The sequence below is a fragment of the Scleropages formosus genome, chromosome 1 (genome assembly GCF_900964775.1).
Source record: "Scleropages formosus chromosome 1, fSclFor1.1, whole genome shotgun sequence".
Lineage (NCBI taxonomy): Eukaryota > Metazoa > Chordata > Actinopteri > Osteoglossiformes > Osteoglossidae > Scleropages > Scleropages formosus.
In genome coordinates, this window is record NC_041806.1 from 53,521,345 (window position 1) to 53,540,726 (window position 19,382).

Genomic DNA, 19,382 nt, shown 5'->3' on the forward strand with positions numbered 1-19,382 from the left:
ATCTCCCCCCGACCGCCCGTGGCCATGCTGGCCGCGCGTCTCCTCGCGAGCTCGTCGCTCTTCCTCGCGGTGGCGTGCGGCTCCACCATCCCGCGCGGCGAGCGCGCGCCGGCCGAGAACGCGCTCGGAGAGCCCGCCTCGCAGCAGCCGCACATCGTCTTCGTTCTGGCCGATGACCAGGGCTTCCGGGACGTGGGCTACCACGGCTCCGAGATCCACACCCCGACCCTGGACCGGCTCGCGGCCGACGGAGTGAAGCTGGAGAACTACTACGTGCAGCCCATGTGCAGCCCGTCGCGGAGCCAACTGATGACCGGACGGTGGGTGCGCGCGGCCGCCAGGGGGCGCGCTTTGCGGAGCGGACGCAGCGGGTCCTTCGGGAAGAGCTCCGAGGGCCCCCGTGCGCTGGGCGGCACCAATGGCGTTGCTGCGCGCCACGGGTAACTTAGAGGTGGGCCGAGACGAGTTCGTGGGCGAGCGCGAGAAAACTGAGCGAGGCGATGTTTCCCCGCCGGGCCTCGCGTCCTTTCGGACCCGTCTCCCGGCACCTCTCCGAGAAAATAAGCGAAAGAGCTCCAGCCGGGAGTAAGTAGGAGTGACCAGGAGTAGGTGACCAGGAGTAACTAGGGGTAACCAGGGGTAACCAGGATGGCACAGGAGTGATTTCCTAAATCCACAGGATGTTTCTCTGAAGAGCAGAAGTGACTCTCCCGCATCAGGGCGACTGGACTGGTCATGATTTCTAGATGTTTCTCTGCTCCCCGGTGTAGAAACTCGTTGTTCTGGGCGTCACCGTTACTCTCCGCTCTCAGACACAGCGGGGTTCTCGACCCAGAGGCAACACCAAGCCCAGTGTTAAGCCCACACCCAGACGCAGTGCGGTGCCCACAGAAAGTGTTTACACACGTGTTGCGTCTCAGAGGGCGATTCCTCGGGCCGGCGTCGTACGAGATCGGCGAGCCAGCGAGGTTGTGTGTGTGTGTGTGTGTGTGTGTGTGTGTGTGTGTGTGTGTGTGTGTGTGTGTGTGACTGACAACATCGACCTCGATTCAGCTCAACGGGGCTGGAAAGGAAAAGGGCCATTAAAGCAGAGCCACTAGTAGGAGACAAAGTGTCACTCATCTCATGTGGCCTCTTTCAGAGCAGGCGCTGTAAAAATGTAGTAATACCACAAACTGCTTTTACAAAATTATGTTGCCTGTGAAGCACGTGCAGTATATTCCCCCGTCCAACATTCTCTGTTTTTGCACCTTGTGGTTGTTGAATTTGATCACATTTTCTCGTCACGTCTGCTGGTGCGTGTACGGATGGAGCCTGAGAAACGCACCGACACCGGTGGTGTGGAACACAGTAAAATGTACAATGATAGGTGGGGCGCAAATACTTTTTCGCTCCAATGCATCCGTATGCACTTCTGGTTCAGAAGTTGTGGTTTGCTTTTACTACGTACGGTTGTCACGGTCAAACGGCCACGTAAACCGGCTATCGGACCCGCCGTCTGCTATTAATCGGAGGCTCGGGACAAATAAACAAGTGCTCGCGTGCTCAGCTGTTCGTAACACGCGGAGCTCCACCGGCTCACGCTTTACCACGGCGAACCGGTGGGAAGCCTTTCTTTTCTGTAATAACCGTGCCGTCTCGGCGCAGTCGAATACAGTATATCGAGTATTAAACGTACGCTTTCTCACATGGCGCGTTTAGGCTCGCTCGAACCTCCGCGGCAAAGGCAGGCAAATTCTCAAGTGAAGCGTACAGCCTGCAGTTATGTACACGGCTATACAGTCTGCTCTACAGTTATACACACAGTTATATAGCCTCCTCAATAGTTATATACGGTTATACCCGCCGCTTGGACCTTTGAAAGGCTCCTTGTCACGGAAGAGCGAGCGCTGTGATCTTCAGGACAGAGGAACGCTCAGAGGCCGAACTCCTCTACAGACTGACGCTGCACCGCGTTTCCTTGTGCTGAGCTCTTCGCTCGTACGTTCGGTAACGGTCAGTCGTTGAAAGACTCGTCCGATCGCGACCAGCCAATTCCGCAGCATTAGTTTTGCTCTAAGGAGAAGTAAATACGATCACCGGTGTTTTTCTACGTATCTGCTTGGTTCCTTCATCCCGAAGAGCTGAGAAGCCGCTGCATCGGAGGGTCTTTTCTCTTCGTGACACTTCGCTTTGGCTCTCAACCGAAGTTTTCTTCGACGTTGTTATATGTGCTAATACGTGGAGTATTACAAGGGGTATTACACGGGGTAGAACGTGGGGCAATATGTACCCGCCGTGTTTGCGGGAGCCCGCAGAGACCCGGCGTACTCTTGTTCACCTCCCATAGACCCGGTGTCCTGTAGCGACCCTCGAACTGCAGTCTCACCGGACCCCCCGAGGTTACCGCGGCGCATTTTCTCGGCGCTGCCCCGCGCTGACGCGAGGCGCCGTCAACCAAACGTTTGCGTGTTTTTCCCGTGTCGCCTCTCCCCCAGGTACCAGATCCACACCGGCCTCCAGCACTCCATCATCCAGCCCACTCAGCCCAACTGCCTGCCCCCGGAGAGCGTGACGCTGCCGCAGAAGCTGCGGAACGCCGGCTACGCCACGCACATGGTGGGCAAGTGGCACCTGGGCTTCTACAAGCGCAGCTGCATGCCCACGCGGCGCGGGTTCGACACCTTCTTCGGCTCCCTGCTGGGGAGCGGCGACTACTACAGCCACTACAAGTGCGACAGCCGCGGCGCGTGCGGCTACGACCTCCACGACGGCGAGGCGGCCGCCTGGGAGCAGGACCGCGGCCTCTACTCCACACACATGTACACGCAGAAGGCCGTGGAGATCCTGGCGGCGCACGACCCCCGGCGGCCCCTCTTCCTCTACCTGGCCTACCAGGCGGTGCACTCGCCGCTGCAGGTGCCGCGCCGCTACCTGGAGCGCTACGGCTCCATCCCCAATCCGCACCGGCGCCAGTACGCCGCCATGGTGTCCTGCCTGGACGAGGCCGTGCACAACGTGACGCTGGCGCTCAAGCGCTACGGTTACTATGACAACAGCGTGCTCGTCTACTCGTCGGACAACGGCGGGCAGCCGGCAGCCGGCGGCAGCAACTGGCCGCTGCGGGGCGCGAAGGGCACGTACTGGGAGGGCGGCGTGCGCGCCGTGGGTTTCGTGCACAGCCCCCTGCTGCTGAAGAAGGGCACGCGGTGCCGGGGGCTCGTGCACATCACCGACTGGTACCCGACGCTGGTGGCGCTGGCGGGCGGCGTGCTCGAGGAGGACCTCGACCTGGACGGCTACGACGTGTGGGAGGCGGTGAGCGAGGGCCGGCCGTCCCCGCGCCGCCACATCCTGCACAACATCGACCCGGTCTACATCAAGGCCAAGAGCGGCTCGCGGGAGGCGGGTCTCGGCGTGTGGGACACGGCGGTGCAGGCGGCGCTGCGCGTCGGGCCCTGGAAGCTCCTCACGGGGATCCCCGGGTGCGGCGACTGGGTTCCGCCGCAGACCTTCGCCCCGCCGTTGCCGGTTCGCAACTGGCACGGGGAGCGCGTGCGCTGGGAGCGCGCCAAGTCCGTGTGGCTCTTCAACGTGGCGGCCGACCCGTACGAGCGCGAGGACCTGTCGCGCCGCTATCCCCACGTGGTTCGGCGGCTACTGCTGCGCCTCGCCCGCTTCAACGGGACCGCGGTGCCCGTCCGCTACCCGGCCAAGGACTCGCGCTCCGACCCGCAGCTGCGCGGAGGCGTCTGGGGTCCCTGGTACGAGGAGGGGGAGGGCGAGCACCGCCGCAGCAACCTGCTGCCCGGCCGGCTGCTCCGGAAGCAGCCGACGAAGGAGGCCAAGAAGAAACACGAGCTCGAGCTGAGGAGTCGTTAGCGATGCGACCGGGAGCGGTCCTGCTGACCGCCGGCGCTCTCCTTGGACCGCAAAGATGGCTGGACATGGGTTTGATGCACTCACTCACACTCACACACTCACACACACTATCACTTGTTAGTACTTTGTGTGGTATTTTACCGCATGCTCATCTACGTCACACTGTTGACTACTTGGACTGATGAGCCTAAGGTCTCACTTTTGTGGACGGTGCGTAAAAAAAACACCTTTGGAGACGACAGAGAGCAGAGGGAGGAGCGGCGCTGAAGGGCGTCTCCACTGAGCTCACATGAGGGACAAGCAGCCTTTTTATGAGAGCACAACGCACACAATGCACACAACACACGGAGCAGCATCCCTTCCTCACGGGCCGCGCCCACAAGTCCCTCTGTCGGTGGAAAATGTTGTAAAGCTCGGGGGGCCCGGGGGGGGCTCATAGTAGGGACACACACAGATACACACAGACAGTCACAAAGACACACACACGGGATGCTGACACTGTCGCTGGACCTCGGCTTAGTGGTCCGGAGAGTAATGATGGTAAATCGCTGTAACGAATGGGTAAATGAGTGTAACGGACTGAACGCCGAGTGTGACTTTGGGGAGAAGTGTGAGATAAGCGAATTAAAGTGTAAACTCTCTCAGACTCACGAGTCCCCAGTACAGTGAGCAAACCTGTGACTCAAAGTGCACTTCCTGTGTGTCCTCACACCCCCCACCCCCGACATGGTGACCCCACGGTCGCCGGTGCGAAGCTGCACTGTTGGCTGTGGGGGAAACACAGAACACACACTGGATCCTCTGTCTGTGTGAAAGAAGAGGGGGAGGAACTCATTTTACTCTGTGTGCGGTAAAGATGGTGTATCTCGTCGCCGACATAAATTACTTGCAGCTGTTGCTGAGACCTCAGTGTTTGCAGTGTGTGGTGTGTTGTTCTGGGAGCTTAATCTTCTGTCTGACAGGGACTGACACCACACGCACACACACGCGCGCACACACACACACACACAGAGCATTCCAGGTTCCTTGGCACAGCGTGGGCATTCCACAGAGAAGAGCTCACACACACACACACACACACACACACACACACACACTTCTCTCCTGCCAGGGGCAGCAGTTAGTAACACACAAACTGCACACAATGTCAAGGAAACACACAGAAAGAGCGACACACACCGCTCTGCTCCTGCAGCTGCTCCTGCTGCCGAGCCCATGAATCTGGGCCATGAGACATGAGATAGAAGCTTAAGTCCCCTTGTGGAGGTATCAGAAGTGCGTGTGTGTGTGTGTTATGAGGCAGGACTGAGAAGTGTCCACATGTTCTCCAGCGCTGTCCATCACTTTGACTCACACATTGCAGTGCCCTTTTGTCTCATGAAACGCTGCCCCTCCCCCTTCTCTCCTTTCGAACCCGCAGCCGCAGCACCGCTGAACTTCTCCTGCAGCACCACCCGTCGCTCCACTGCAGTGTGACCCCCCCGAAAGGGAGGCTGGAGCCGCCGCCCACCTGTTGCATGAGCTCACTGGGAACTTTCCATGTCCGTCCTCCAGGCGCTGGCGCCGGACGCTGTTGGACAGGAAGCGGAGCAGGTGGCAGCTTCGCCTCTTTCGTGGAGAAATGGTGGGCGGCCTGCAGGGGGCGTAGTGGTCAGAGCGTGTGGGCCCGGAGGACATGGCTTTGAGCTCCAGATCCAGCTCCGGGTTCAGGTGTATCACAGACCCGCGTGCTGGACTGCAGGGTTTCCCCCATCCTGCACGGCTGTGTGGACACAGTCTGTGCTCCAACATGTGCTCTTCATCATTCTGAATAATTGTTCCTCATACACTAGGTTGTTACATCACCACCCTGAGCCCTTAAAGACTGGTGCCCTTTCCAGGGTGTGACCCCCCCCTCCCACCCAGCCTTGCACCCATTGATCCGGGGATAGACTCCAGACCACTGTGACCCTCATCAGAACAAGCAGTTATAAAATGTCAGTGGCAAGAGAGTGATTGATGAGTGACTGAGTGCTTTCATGATTATGACAATGGTGGCACGGTAGCACAGCGAGTAGTGCTGCTGTCTCACAGGACACGGGTTCGATCCCTGCTCAGTCTGTGTGCATTTCCTCCGGGTGCTCTGGTTTCCTCCCACAGTCCAAAGACATGCTGTTCAGGTTCCCCCATAGCGTGTGAGTGACAGAGAGAGAGAGTGTGTTCCGCTGATGTATGGATGAGTGACCCATTGTAAGTAGTGTATCTAGCAGTGTAAGTCACCGTGGTGAATAAGGTGTGTGGGCTGGTAACACTATGTAGAGTTCCTTGGGAATCGCTTTGGAGAAGTCTGTTATAAATGAAGTAAGACATTAAGAACAGAGTAGAATTATAGTGATAAATGTTCCCACTAGAGGGCAGAGTGAGGACATTAAAACATCAAAAGTGTTACATTCGTTTATTGTCGACATTTACCCGACAAAAGCAATGGAAGAACCACATGAAAAGGGCAGAGACTTTAAATAATTGCAACTAAATCATAAAGGCAGCAGCAAAAGTGTCACTTAAAGCAGAGTACAGCGGCAGTGACGGAGGTGTCGGTTACAAAGAGCACTTTGTCCGAACAATCATGCGGCAAAGTTGAGAGTGTAAAACCACACAGCAGAGTCTGGAGAGCGCGGTAAAAGTGTGAGCTGAGAGGACAGGGTCCTACTTTAATACAGTAATCTGACACACGGTGACGAGTGGTGAGTCTGAGTTCTCCCACAGGGTTTATGGGTTAGGGCTTAGGGTCGCACATCTCTTGTGGTCCACATGGTGCAGGACCCTGGGCTTTGGGGTCAGAGCTCCGTCCTCAATGAGTTCGGCCTGCGTTGTCCACCACGCCTCCGGTACGTCTCAGGAAGCACGTGCAGCAAACGCGACCCATATGGAGGCGAACACGTCAAAGCTGGACGAGATGTTAGAAGTTCACAGCAGCTCACAGGCGAGGTGAACAATGGAGCCCGTTCTGATCGTTTCTCCTCCCCAAAGCAACAGAGTTGATGTGGAAGGGAGCAGCAGGCAGGTCTGTGAACTGTGGAACACGCACACACACTCACACACTCACTCACTCACACACACACACACACACACACACACACACACTGAAACCGCTTGTCCCGAGAGGGGTCACAATGAACCACAGCCTAACCCGGCAACACAGGGCGAAAGGCCGGAGGGGGAGGGGACACACTCAGGATGGGATGCCAGTCCATCACAAGACACCCCAAGCTGGACTCGAACCCCAGATCCACCGGAGAGCAGGACCCGGTCAAACCCGCTGCGCCCCCCTGTAATGTGACATACATTCATTATATCATTATTATTTAAAAAGTATCCTTGAAACGTGAGCAATTTACACGATCTGAGGCACCGTAGAAAGGAACGTGGGGATCCTTTGCGGGCCAAACTTTTCCCAGCACTCCAGACACGAACTAGTAGGTCCACGTGGGATCCACAGCGGCCCATAAAACTCGGTACATTAATGATTAATCAATTAATCCATCACGAATAATTTCTTGTCCAGCTTGGGTCATGGTGGCCTGGAGCCTATTCTGGAGGGAAACGTTATGAGGAAGGGAACACTTTGGTCCAAGTTTGAACGGTTCGCGCTGCATCCAACTTGTAGGCTACATGCGAGCAGCGGGAAACAGAGACAGAGAGACAGACTGATTGACACACGCACGGCACGAGCGCGAGCACAAGGACGAGCGCCACTGACTCGCTCCCCCTCCCCTTCCCGCGCGAGATCTCGCGATGCGTGCCGGGACTGTCTCAAGCCAAATGCGGCGGGGGGTGTAAGTTGGAGAGGCTGCAGCAGTTTGTGCCCGAAAAGGACACGACGTTTTAGCCTCTGTGAAAGACGCACGACAGCGAGCAACTATTCTGCGTTCTGACAGGAAGTCCCCTGTAGACTAGTTTCTCACACACAGCATGATTTATATATTCATTTCGCTGACGTGACGCGTTTCCCGAATTTAACACTAAGGCGACCTGTGACAGGAACAGCACGTTATATGTACTCGTGGCGCAAAAAATGTCAAAAACTACAAAGAAACAGACAGACGAACCACTTCCTTCAAAAAGCTCCACGCGATTAACAGAACTATTAGCGGTGAACGTGACGAGCTGCGGAGTTTCGCAGAACGAGTGAGAGGGACGTGCCGCGTGGGGGCGCTGCGGCGGAGCGCGAGAGGGGCGCGCGCTCGCTCGCTCGCTCGCTCGCTCAGACAGAGAGCAGCGGCCGTCGACACCTCGCGGAGCAGCGCGAGCTCAGTCCGCGCGTCAGCCGCGAGAGCGCCGCTCCACTCCTGGCCGAGCTCTGTTCCCCTCATCTCTCTCTCTCTCTCTCTCTCTCTCACACTCACACACAGACAGAGTTTATGCGCTTATTGTCCGCTGGGGGGAGAAGCGCCGCCCCGGAGGGGAGACTGACTGACTCGCCCAACTGCAAAACCGTCTGTCTTCCTGAAACACTTTTCCTCCGCTCACCTGTCTGCCATGGCGACCACGACCTGTACGAGGTTCACGGACGAGTACCAGCTGTACGAGGAGCTGGGCAAGTAAGGACTGCGCGCGTGTCTGTCTGTCTGTCTGTGTCGTGTGTGTGTGTGTCTGTCACCTTTTCTCTTCTCTTCAGTCCGTCCCTCCCTTCTTCTTCTTCACCTGCTGCCCTCCCTTGTGTCTCTTTTTACTGTCGCCGCTGCTCCGACACTTTGGGCAGCGATCCCACAACCTCGTGGTCGCAGAGAAGCTGTGTGAGGTTCGCCGCCGATTGACCAGCAGTGAACCCGGCGTGTACAGCCTGGCGCTCAAATAGGACATTAACTAAATACGACCCGACCCGACCCGACCCGACCAACCCCCCCCTCCCGAGGTGCGGGCAGGTGACAGTTTGGCGCGAGCGGAGGTGGCTCGAGGAGCGTTCCCCCGAGACCCTCTGCTGGAGTGGAGCGCAGCGCTCTGGCACATGGCGCAGGCCAGGGGTGTGTGTGTGTGTGTGTGTGTGTGTGTTGGCTGTCTGCAGAGACTGTCGAGAAGACTCCGAGACTCCTGACATCTTTTTATTTTTTTTTTTTTTATTTTAATAAACTTGTCACTGGTCCTTGACTGTTGAGCTCCACCAGCACACAATGCAACAACATTGCTTTTATTGAGCGCAGAGCGAAAGAGCCCTCAGAGCTGTCCTTCACGACTGCTGTTTACCTTAAAAAAAAAAAAAAAGACATGAGCTGTGTGAGGCCAACGCACTGTGGATACACTGTACATGCTGTTTTTCAGCATGTGTCTTTAGGGTAGTCCGCATTATGGGCCACACCCAGTGCCTCTTTACTCCAAATGGCTTCATATCCATTTATTTAGACGTGTGCCTGTTGTAGCTTTATGACATGTGCTTCATGACTTTAACGTGGTCTCTTTAAATAAACGTTGACCGCGGTCTTATTTGTTCCGAGCGGTCTCCGAAAGGCCGAGTCAACGGGGGTTTTAGTTATGCGGCGCAGGTGCGCGTGAGCTGCGTGTGCTGAGCGGAGCTCTGAGTCCGTCTTTCTGTCCGTCCTCTTTACAGGGGCGCCTTCTCCGTGGTGAGGAGGTGCATGAAGATCTCCACTGGACAGGAGTACGCTGCCAAAATCATCAATACCAAGAAGCTCTCGGCGAGGGGTACGTACCCTTAGCCCCCTCCCCTCTCGTCGTGCTTTCGCAACAGAGGGCCCCCGAATGTGCCCGGGCGCAGTTTTAGCCTCGAACGTACCCGGCCGACCCCCGAGCTGAGCGAGAGAGCCCGAAGGTGGAGTGGCCCCTCGCAATCCATTGTGACTCTTTCTTTCCATCATTCTAACCTCAGGCTTCTCGTCCCTGGAGCCGAGCGGGTTTGGCAATCCGTCGCTATGTTCGTGCCAAGAAGAAACCCTCTGAATAACATGTGCTGTGCTATCTGAGAATCTCATTTGTACAGGAATAGTTTAACCTTCTCTTCGTTTTGGGAGTTTCCACCCAATAAAATAGTTGTTGCGCTGGCTGCTGCGTAGAGGTCCACGTTAAGGGACAGGGACACGTTCGCTGAACGCTTAAAGCCCTGAGGGCTGCAGTGCTTACAGTTCTGGACAGTTTTGTTAAATTTCATTCATTTTGCTTGTCGTGCTGAAGAATGGTACAGCAGTTTCTCATGGGAGGGGATCATTTATATTAGCATTAGGACATCTTCTTGTACATAAGGAATAATGCAGTTTTTTGTGGAAGGATACGAGTGAAAAAGACTGCGTTTGTGAAGGCACACCCTTATTAAAGGATCCATGTGGTAGAACTGGCTGGATGCCTCCAGTCTGCCTTTCTGCACTATGGTACCCACTGCAGTGTGCTGCAGGGCGAGGAGCTGTTTTGTTTCCAGCAGCTGTACAGCTCACTTGCACCTACGTAGAGTGTCTGAATGCGGCGGCACGGAGAGAGCGCGTGTTGTTAGGAAGGCCCCCCCCCGCCAGCCAACTTGTCCCGTCATTGGTGTGCCCAGCTGCACAGGTGACCCCGATTGTCCCTGTCCAAACTGCAGTGAGGCTGAGGTGTTACAACTCAGTGGAGGCCACGTAAAGGTCTTCTGTTATGTGTGGAATTCGCTTTGTCCCAAATTCAAGATGATGGCAGTATCGGTGAGAAGAGTCACTGCTTCTTCTAATTACACTTATTCACTTAGCAGATGCTTTTCTCCCAAGTGACTTCCAGTGAACTCTGTGTAGTATTATCAGCCCACGCACCTTATTCACCAGGGTAACTTACACTGCTAGATACACTACTTACAGTGGCTCACTCATCCATACATCAGTGGAACACACACGTCCTCTCGCACCACCCAGGCGTTGTGAGATAGCAGCGCTGCTCGCTGTGCCGCCATAAACGGAGGCCCTGACATAAACATCGAGCATAGATATCGGCTGCCAAAAATATTACCTGCTAGGCATCTTGGATGTTTCTACCCAAAGTTTAGCTTATGCCATCTGTTTAGCTCACTTCATGGCTCATAATTTTTTTTAAAGCGCAGAAACACAGCTGCCTATCGTAAGAAAAAATCTGTCTGTCTTGTCAGTGAGTTTTGGGTTCACTTATAGAGGGCTATTGCAGAGGTAAAAACACGTCAGTTGGAGATGAACTCCAGAGTTACATCTCCATAAATATTTTAGGTTATGGTTTTTGCTGGAGCTGAGAAATTCTGTACACGAGGCATTCATCTGATCGAATGGAACCATGAAGAGCTGTTGTGATGTTCAGATGATATGAATACTGTAAATGAATAAGCACGAGGGATGTGGAATGAATGTTTTTGACTGTGTGTGCAGGAAAACCTAAGGAAAGCTGTACCATGAAAATGTGTGGATTCCAAAGTTCCATCTTGAAGGAATGACCCCCCCCCCCCCCCATTGATGTCTCTGCCAGTTGTTTTGTTTTGACTAAAGGTTTTCTTGCTTCATTGCGTTTCACCACAGATGATGAATGAAGATCTGCAGAGTAGCCTACATTTCTTGGATAGACTTATCATTTCTATTTCGAGGTTCAGCCTCAGACTGGGTGCTGCGGTGCATGTAGGTATTTGCCAGTGGCTGAAATAGATTGGAGTGAGAAAGCAGGCTTGGCAGGGTCTCAGAAAGTGGAATTAGCTCTTTAAATGCAGTCTAAATCTGTTGTATGCTCTTGGGACAGGAGCAGGACAATGACCCCTTGGTATGCTGAAGAAGCAGTGAAGCAGAGCTCTCAAATAGAAAGGTCACAATGAAATTTGAAGAAGATGACACATATGAAAAGAGGAACCAGTTGTCGGTCAATAGGGTGGGGGGGGAGGGGAGGGGATGGGGGTTCCCTTTCGCTTATTCATTTAGCTGACGCTTTTCAACAAGCCGTCCCGCTTGCTGTTACTGGTTCATCGTGTTTGTCCTTTCGCTGGTCAGGCCTTGAAGATCACTGGTATTGTGTGTTTGCATTCGTCTGGATTGATATAAAAGACTTGATCTACAAATGCAGCCCCTTGTCCGATTTTTACATTTTTCATTCAGCTGATGCTTTTCTCCAAAGCGTCTTACAAGGTTAATCTATTTACAGTTACTGACCCATTTATACAGCTGGGTAATTTTACTGGAGCAATTTCAGGGTAAGTACCTTGCTCAAGGGTACTACAGCTGGAGAACGAACCTGCGAACTTTGGGTCCAAAGGCAGAAGCCCTAGCCGCTACGTTACCAATTGTCCATTTTCTGGTGCTCACAGGTATTCTCTGCAAGAATGTGGCCTTTCTTGCATCTTTTTGCAGGTCTTACCACCCTGAGAGAAGGGCAAATAACAGGACAAAAATGGGGTGTGAAAGTAACTCTTGATGAAATGTAGGGAAACGTTCGGACGAAAGCTTAACTGGATCCAATGGGATGTGTACGAGGAATTCACAGCACCTTTCCAGTAAAGGCTTGTCTGATTAGGAGAAACTCTCTTGGCTGATGCCCAGGCTCAGAGGAGGTGACAGCACTGTGGTTTGAGGTCCTTGGGAGCGCTGATGTCTGGAGTAATTGATTAATAGGCTGAAGAGACCGACGAACCCGGGAGGGCTCTGCTGGCGATTGTAAAGGCCCTCGATGCGTGTGTTCCGAGAGTTCTCTCACCCTCCTTGCTCGAAGTGACAGTTGCCGTCACCCAGGCACCGACAGGGCAGCAGGTGGAATTGAACAAATGGCCTTCTCCCTTAAGTGTATTGCGTTGCCCCATGTGTCCTGCAGCTTGTGAAGTGAAAAGAAGCGGGTGGCTTGTATTGTGCACGTGAGAATTGGTCGACTGGCCATGATTAAATTGGGAGGAGTTAGGATTAAATATGCATATTTATGAATTGCAGTGAAACAACGCAACACATCTCAGAGCTTGAAAGCTAGATTATGTTTATTTAGCAGAAGCTTTTCTCCAGAGCGACTCGCAATGAACATTTCCTAGTATTTAGATGACACCTCTTTCATCCAAGTGCAGTTACACTGCTAGATACAGTAGTTCACTAAATAGCAGTTTTCTCTGCATCATAAAACTTCACTCGATCCTTCTCCTGTGAAAGAGGAGTGTAAGGCTGAGAGTTTTCCTTTGTCGTTTTTGAATGGAGCATTCCTGGGATTTCTGTGCACGTTTCATGACTTGCCTCGACAAGCTGGAGGACACTTGGCACCTGAGAGTAGAATTGGCATTGATGGGAAGAACTGCGCTGGAGTGCAGTTGTGTTTGGGACCGCCAACCCACACGTGAGCTGACAGCCGGTCCTGGTCACGTGTTTGGCCCTGCAGGCTTTTCACTTGGTGTTTATGTCACTGCTCTCGTGGATTTACAGGAAATGTCTTCCAGACGAATGGACGCAAAGGGACCCTGTCTTCCCAAAGCTCTTTAGCGTGTTGACAAGCAAAGATCTCTGTGGATGAGAGACGCCGTCTGGACGTCTCTCAGGACTTGGCTTTCTAGCGAGAATGGACTCTACCAAAAATGAGGTGGCTCTGAATGACTCTGGCTCTTTTACCAGGTCTGTCTGCTTTGGTGTGAAATATGGCATAAGAGAGTTACCCTGAACTGGATTTTGGTGCTTCTGCTGCGCTTGCACTTCAGCAGAAGTTTTGTTTCTCTGTTGCTGTTGGTTAGTTAGGAAGTTGAGTCGTACGAGCTCTTCTTGCACAGTTGTTTATAGCAGTACTGCCTGGTTCCCAGAAATGTTGCTGATCCTTCACTTCTGATGTGTTCTGGATGCACTTACATTTATTTATTTATCAGACACTTTTCTTCAAAGCGCCTTCCACTGAACTCTTATGTAGTGTTATGAGCCCACACACCTTATTCACCGCAGTGACTTACACTGCTAGATACACTACTTACAATGGTTCACTCATCCATACATCAGTGGAACGCTCTCTCTCTCTCTCTCTGTCATTCACACACTATGGGAGAACCTGAATAGCATGTCTTTGGACTGTGGGAGAACATGCAAACTCCACACCGACTGAGCCGGGATCGAATGCACATTCTCTCGCACCACCCGGGCTCTGTGAGACACCAGCACTACTCGCTGTGCCACCGTGCCACTTAACAAGGATTGTGAGGAATCTGTTTCCTCCCTCACTCGAGTATGAGGCTGTGGCTTTGAGGGACACGGTTTCAGAATCTAAGCTTAATGTTCTGTGGCCTCAACGTGCTCTTCCTTCGGTTGAGGGCATGCCACAAAGGTGAGTTAGATTCATAAATGTGTCACTTGCAGCTCCTTTGCAGCGAGGGATTTAGTTTGCTTAGAGATGGGATCATCTGCATCAGCTGCCCTTAGAGGTCCACAGCAGAAGCTTAGAGGCTGGTGATGTCACATCACGAAGTTGCCTGCGGCCTGGCCTTGTGCTGCTTGGCCAGTCCTCCCCCCAACATCTGACGATAAATAAAGCATTCCATCACTTGCTCCCAGATCCCATAAGTCCAGTAGCAGATTTGCCTCTGAGTCAAAATGTCAGGGGCTCAGTGGATGATTTTCAGATAGTTCTCGTGACATTGCTTGCTGAAAGAGAAGAGACTGTATGCTGGACAGACAGAATTTAAAGGAAGGGAGACCAGCAGGGACAGGAGTTAGGTTTTCCAGTGTTTGTCCTGTCCCATGAACTGCACCCAAAGTTACCATGCTGTCATACTCACAACGTCCTCTTATCTGGCTTTATATTAATTACTCTCCACACCCTTTTTCGTCCGTCGGAGTGGTTTCACGCTTCGGAGGGACTCAGTTTGGCTGTAATGTTTCGTTACTGTTGTGCTCTTTCAGTTTTATCAGTTTCTTTAATGTGCAAGCATTTTGTTTTCATACAAAGAATTTGATACAGGGGTTTATTTTATGGTTGGATGAGCCGTTGTGACTGCGCACGTGTGTGTTTGCATGTGTGAGTGTTAGCACGGCTCTACCCCATGGCCAGTGTTGAGTCATCACCCACGTGTCATCAGGAGAGAACAGATGGAATTTTTTTTCTCCCTCTGGATATTTTTTTTCCTGTTTATATCCATGTTTCTGTAAATCTGAATGGATTTGAGTAAAGCCAAAGCCTTGAACTCCACTTTACCCTTGTCCTGGGTGTGTATTTCTTTGTGTGTAGGGCACACATAAAATGGTCATGTGATTATAATGTATGTTGCTGTTCTGCCTGCTGTGAGGGAGCAGGAAGTGGACTCGTTCAACATTGGCACACGCACCGCTTCGGAAGCTTGCTTTTGAACATGTTCCCTGCCAATGGTCCTGCTCGTGGCCCCGCCCACAATCCCAGTTGTAGCCACGCCCACATACCTTTGCGAGTGAGAACAACACCTCTTGTTTGCAGTCACTCTATAAGCCTTCTTTGAGATACCGGTGCCATGGGTCTGGAGCGGTTGCCCAACTAAGAAGGCCCTGCCTGCGTTGCCAGGCCTCGCGCTGGCGAGATGCTCCGCTGGTGCCATGGCAGAGGCTCTTGTCAGCTGGATATGTGTTTACTGCAGGCTGCTCCACAGATACTGCCATGAGGAGACTAAAAATAGTTAATTGCAAAAAGGCATTGTCTTGTTAGGACGTCTCGGGCTTTGTGCTAATCGCACGTTATAATGAATCATACATGTCAGGTCTTTAGCCTCTCAGCGTCTGCAATGTCAGTGCCTTGTCACCCCACCCTCTGGAGACATATAGAGACACACAAATGAAGCAACTGTAAAACAGTGAATGGTGATCATCTTCTTTCAGGCCTGGCTAATTACGCCTAATCTTTGAAAAAGGTAACACCCAGCCTGTTATTCGAAAGGCAAAATGCCATAGAAAGCATGTTAAGTTGTTTTAAATGACGCTCAAAACTATCTTTGCATTGTAAACTTTTGACATTATAAAACTCAAATACAAGTTGTCCTCGTTGTTCCTCGGTTGATCGTATCGAAATCGATGCGGTTTTTTCGTGATGGCGAGGGCAGAGACCCGCTGTGCTCTGGGGTTCCCCGTTGCACTGCTAATACGGCGCTTGGCAGCCCGAATCCACGCTTCCATGCCAGCTCACCATTCCGTGTCTGCATATTAGGCAGCTTTCCCCATCTGCGCTAAGTTCACTTCCCTCTCTCTCGACCAGCTGATGCTCTGTTTGTTCATGCCAGTACTTCATGCACCCCATCTCTCCAGTAGCTCAAGGCATTTGTCTCTGCTTGCTGCGCCATGTTCCTCATCTTCATGGAAGTTCGCGCTCTCTCCGTTGCTTCGTCCACCAGCCTCCTCTACACGATTGCCCACATTCCACATCTCTTGTGGCAGCCCGTGTTTTTTTTTTTTTTTTTTTTGCTTGCTGGATAATCCGCCTTCCACGTCAATTCGAGAAAACCCTTCATTCGGCATGGATAAATCCTTGCCTTTCATCACCAGTAAAATTCACTTGCCTTTCTCAGTTCTCATCATTTTATAAGTTTTTTTTCATTCTTTTTCATTTATTTCCATGTTCATTTTCTAGTTCACCAGAAGCCAGTTTGCGTCACATTTATTGCCCAGCTTGTGCTGTCTATTTTTGTTCCTGACGTGAATTCCCCAAGGAATGTTACCGCAGTTCAGGGATGAAGAGACGCCTGGCTTATATAATCATTAAAGACTCTCTGGAACAAAGAAATCAATATTTATTTGAGAAAAGAGGGATTACTTTTCCCTCTGGTTATACAGCTAACACAGAATAATGATCTTTTCTGGGAAATTTGGAAGGTGTTAGCAGCACAGGAAGAGCTGAATCCTTAGCTGAAGCGTGAGGAAATTAAACAAGAGGGAAAAAATGAGAAGTTCCTCGAGTCGGTGGTACGGTACGGTGCGGTGTGTCTGAACCGTATCCCCTCTGTCAAGGAGACCGACTGTAAAGCCGCTCAGGCTCACTGGCTTGAGGTGGACGCAATAAACACGCCGGCCGGCACTTTGATGGACGGTCACAGAGCACATGGAGTCGTGGCTGAAAGGAGCTCATCCTGTACTGTTGAGCGAGGGACTTAACGCTCCGCAAACTTGCAGTTGTGTCAGTGTATAAAACGGTAAGCTTTGTGGGTCATATGAAAGGAAGGAGTCTGTGAAGCAGCTGAGTGACAAGAAGGTTCAGTAATTCGGTGAAGGTCATGAGCGGGCCAGCTGCACGGGAACCGGAGATGAGAGCGTACCGGTGTAATCTCCATAAATTTCATCGGCAGATTCAGACCCCTACGGTTTCATGAGTAACAGCGTTTCCCCTGCCACCGCTGTACATACATAGTCTCTGACATGCTATAAGCAGTTGGACTTTCTCAAAGATTGCCACAGGTGTGCTTCTGTGGCTCACAAAGTTATCGGTACAGTTTTCAGAGTTGTGGAAAAAATGTTCTTATGCTTTTAAAAAGTGAAAATAATGGAAGTTATGATGTATCCCATCCAACTGTCCCTCATCTCAACAGTGCAAGAGGCTGTAGGTGAACTGCAGCACACAGCACAATCTTTGTGCTTCTGAATGTGTGTCCCGAGACTGTTGATGTCCATACTGTCATCGCGCGCAGGCTCAGCGGGTCCCAACTCCAGGCGCAGCTGCGGAGCAGAGTCGCAGGTTTCTGGAGTTCTCATTTTCACCGCAAACACATAGAACGGTGTGGTCGTAATTTCTGAACTAAACTAGGCCACGGGCTCTGCAGAGTGTGTGTGTGGGGTGGGGTGGGATGGGATGGGGTGATGAAGTCTTAATTAGCGGCTCTGTATCTCTCGCAGTGACCAAACTTCATTTGGCAGGAGCGCTGGGGCACGGTTCTCCTCTTAATTAACGATGGCACTTAACTCAAGGTACCTGCTCTCTTTGGCGCAAGTGGAAACCACGTTAAACTCGTGCCATAGAAACATTACACAGCGATTGGTGTCAATGGAACAGTCTCTTGGGCTGCAGTGGATCCGAGGTGCACCGGATTAGTCGCACGGTGCTGAGTTTCAGCCCACCGTGTATGGGAAGAGGGGCGGCCGCAGCCGTTAGTCCTCAGTGCAGCGTTATCGAGCTATCGAGCTCGAAGGAGACCAAGGACCTTTGTCTGTCTTATGAAGAAGTCTCTTCTGTTTGGTGGCTTCCCTCCCCCTTCTTGGGAAGTCAGTAGCAGCCCCTCCAACTCCCTCACCTTTCCTCTATCTTTTGTCCCTCTGTGGCGAGGGCTTCCAGCTTCACACGTTACACTTGCGTCCCACATAAGGCCTTCTGGACTCTTCACGGAGTATTGTTGTCTCGGTGACAGCTCCTGTCTTCATGGTGAATTAAGAGCGGTTAAAATCCACAAAAGCACCAGCTGTGTGTGTTTTTGTCAACATCAGTGTGACTGTATGCTGGTGTTTGAGTGTGCTTATTCATGGGTCACAGGCTCACGTGTGTGTGTGTATATCCATGCACGTGTTCGTTTATGACGTATGACATCAGGGACAATGTGTGTCTGCAAGAGCTCTGTCTTAGCAGGTATTATTGAGCAGTCTGAGCATTTGCTTGTGTAAATGCAAGGCAATTTATGCCAGTTGTTGTTTTTCTAAAGCCAAAGCCAAGATTATTATGAGACTAAAGCTTCTGGTATTGGTGCTGCGCTGTCTGATGCTTAAGAATGTTTACCTGAGTTTGCTTGTGGCCCTGAAATAAGAGGAAAGAAAGACCCGTTTTCCTGCTGTGCTACCAGTTCGAATCCCTCTCTCTTAGTCGCTCATTATTGAGCTAAATGATGCTCTTCCGTTCGTGAGGGAGGTATGATGGAGAGGTCCTTTGGGTCTTTGTCGGCTGGCCAGACAGCATGTATGAGTGAGGAAGGACCTCAGTCAAATCAGGATGTGAACTCTCACTTACGTGTGCTTTGAGCCCCACATCTTTTCAGTTCTCTAGCATCTACCACGTTCCCAGTGGCTCATATGCTGCAGTGACAATATGAGAGCCATGTAATAGACCCTCAGAGGCTCTTTAAAGTATTGTCTTTGAGTCATATGATTACACAGGAACATTTCTTTGTATTAGTGATTAATAACACCGATAATAATAATACATGGCATCCTCCAGGTTACAAGTCTGTGCTCTTATTTGTAGCTGCCTGCTGCCTTTATGGTTACTTTACCCTACATAACGTGCTTTGTATTTTATAGCGGAGATGATAGGACCAGTCACAGGGCTGGCACAATCTCTCTTTGCATCTGTCATGACCGAGAGAGCATGCTGAACAGCGAGAGAGAGAGTGTGTGTGTGTGCGTGTGTGCGCGTGTGTGCACGCGTGCTGAAAGCAGGGCTAATCTGTCCTGTTCTGCTGCAATAATACATTGTTAATATGCTATTACTATCTGTCTTCTCAGAGTCAAACAGCGCTTCCCTTGCAGCGTGAGAGCCCTCTCTGAGACCAGCACTGACTTCACTCACAGAGACAAAGCCTCCTTGTGTCTGAAAGCCCTTCGCTGCAGCCTGTTGGAAATGGAAAGGCAGACGAGAGGCTTCTTCATGACGTGCTGACATTTGAAGTGAGCCGCAGG

General features: G+C 52.0%; 2 protein-coding genes across 22 annotated transcripts in view; both read left to right on the top strand.

Annotated features, from left to right (window-relative positions):
• On the top strand, positions 1 to 4,581 carry arsj (arylsulfatase family, member J). Its single transcript, XM_029254526.1, has 2 exons — positions 1 to 320; positions 2,478 to 4,581. Exons 1-2 carry the CDS (start codon positions 25 to 27, stop codon positions 3,859 to 3,861), a joined length of 1,680 nt encoding a protein of 559 aa, XP_029110359.1. The 5' UTR covers positions 1 to 24; the 3' UTR covers positions 3,862 to 4,581.
• A 3,082-nt stretch (positions 4,582 to 7,663) lies between these two features.
• camk2d1 (calcium/calmodulin-dependent protein kinase (CaM kinase) II delta 1) overlaps positions 7,664 to 19,382 on the top strand; it is a 72,434-nt gene continuing 60,715 nt past the window's right edge. For 6 of the 21 annotated variants that reach the window (XM_018729672.2, XM_029254562.1, XM_018729720.2 and 3 more), the window contains exons 1-2: positions 7,666 to 8,441; positions 9,446 to 9,540. In XM_018729672.2, the coding sequence (XP_018585188.1) occupies positions 8,380 to 8,441; positions 9,446 to 9,540 (157 nt within the window). In that variant the 5' untranslated portion in view covers positions 7,666 to 8,379. Of the gene's footprint in view, positions 8,442 to 9,445; positions 9,541 to 19,382 lie in introns of all 21 variants that reach the window. The other 15 variants (XM_018729772.2, XM_018729738.2, XM_018729663.2 and 12 more) reach the window with 5 other exon arrangements.

Excerpts from the sequence above, each read along its gene's own strand:
- arsj (XM_029254526.1), top strand. The coding sequence starts at position 25 with ATGCTGGCCGCGCGTCTCCTCGCGAGCTCGTCGCTCTTCCTCGCGGTG. Across the intron at positions 321-2,477 it reads AGCCAACTGATGACCGGACG|GTACCAGATCCACACCGGCC; the intron begins GTGGGTGCGCGC and ends CCTCTCCCCCAG.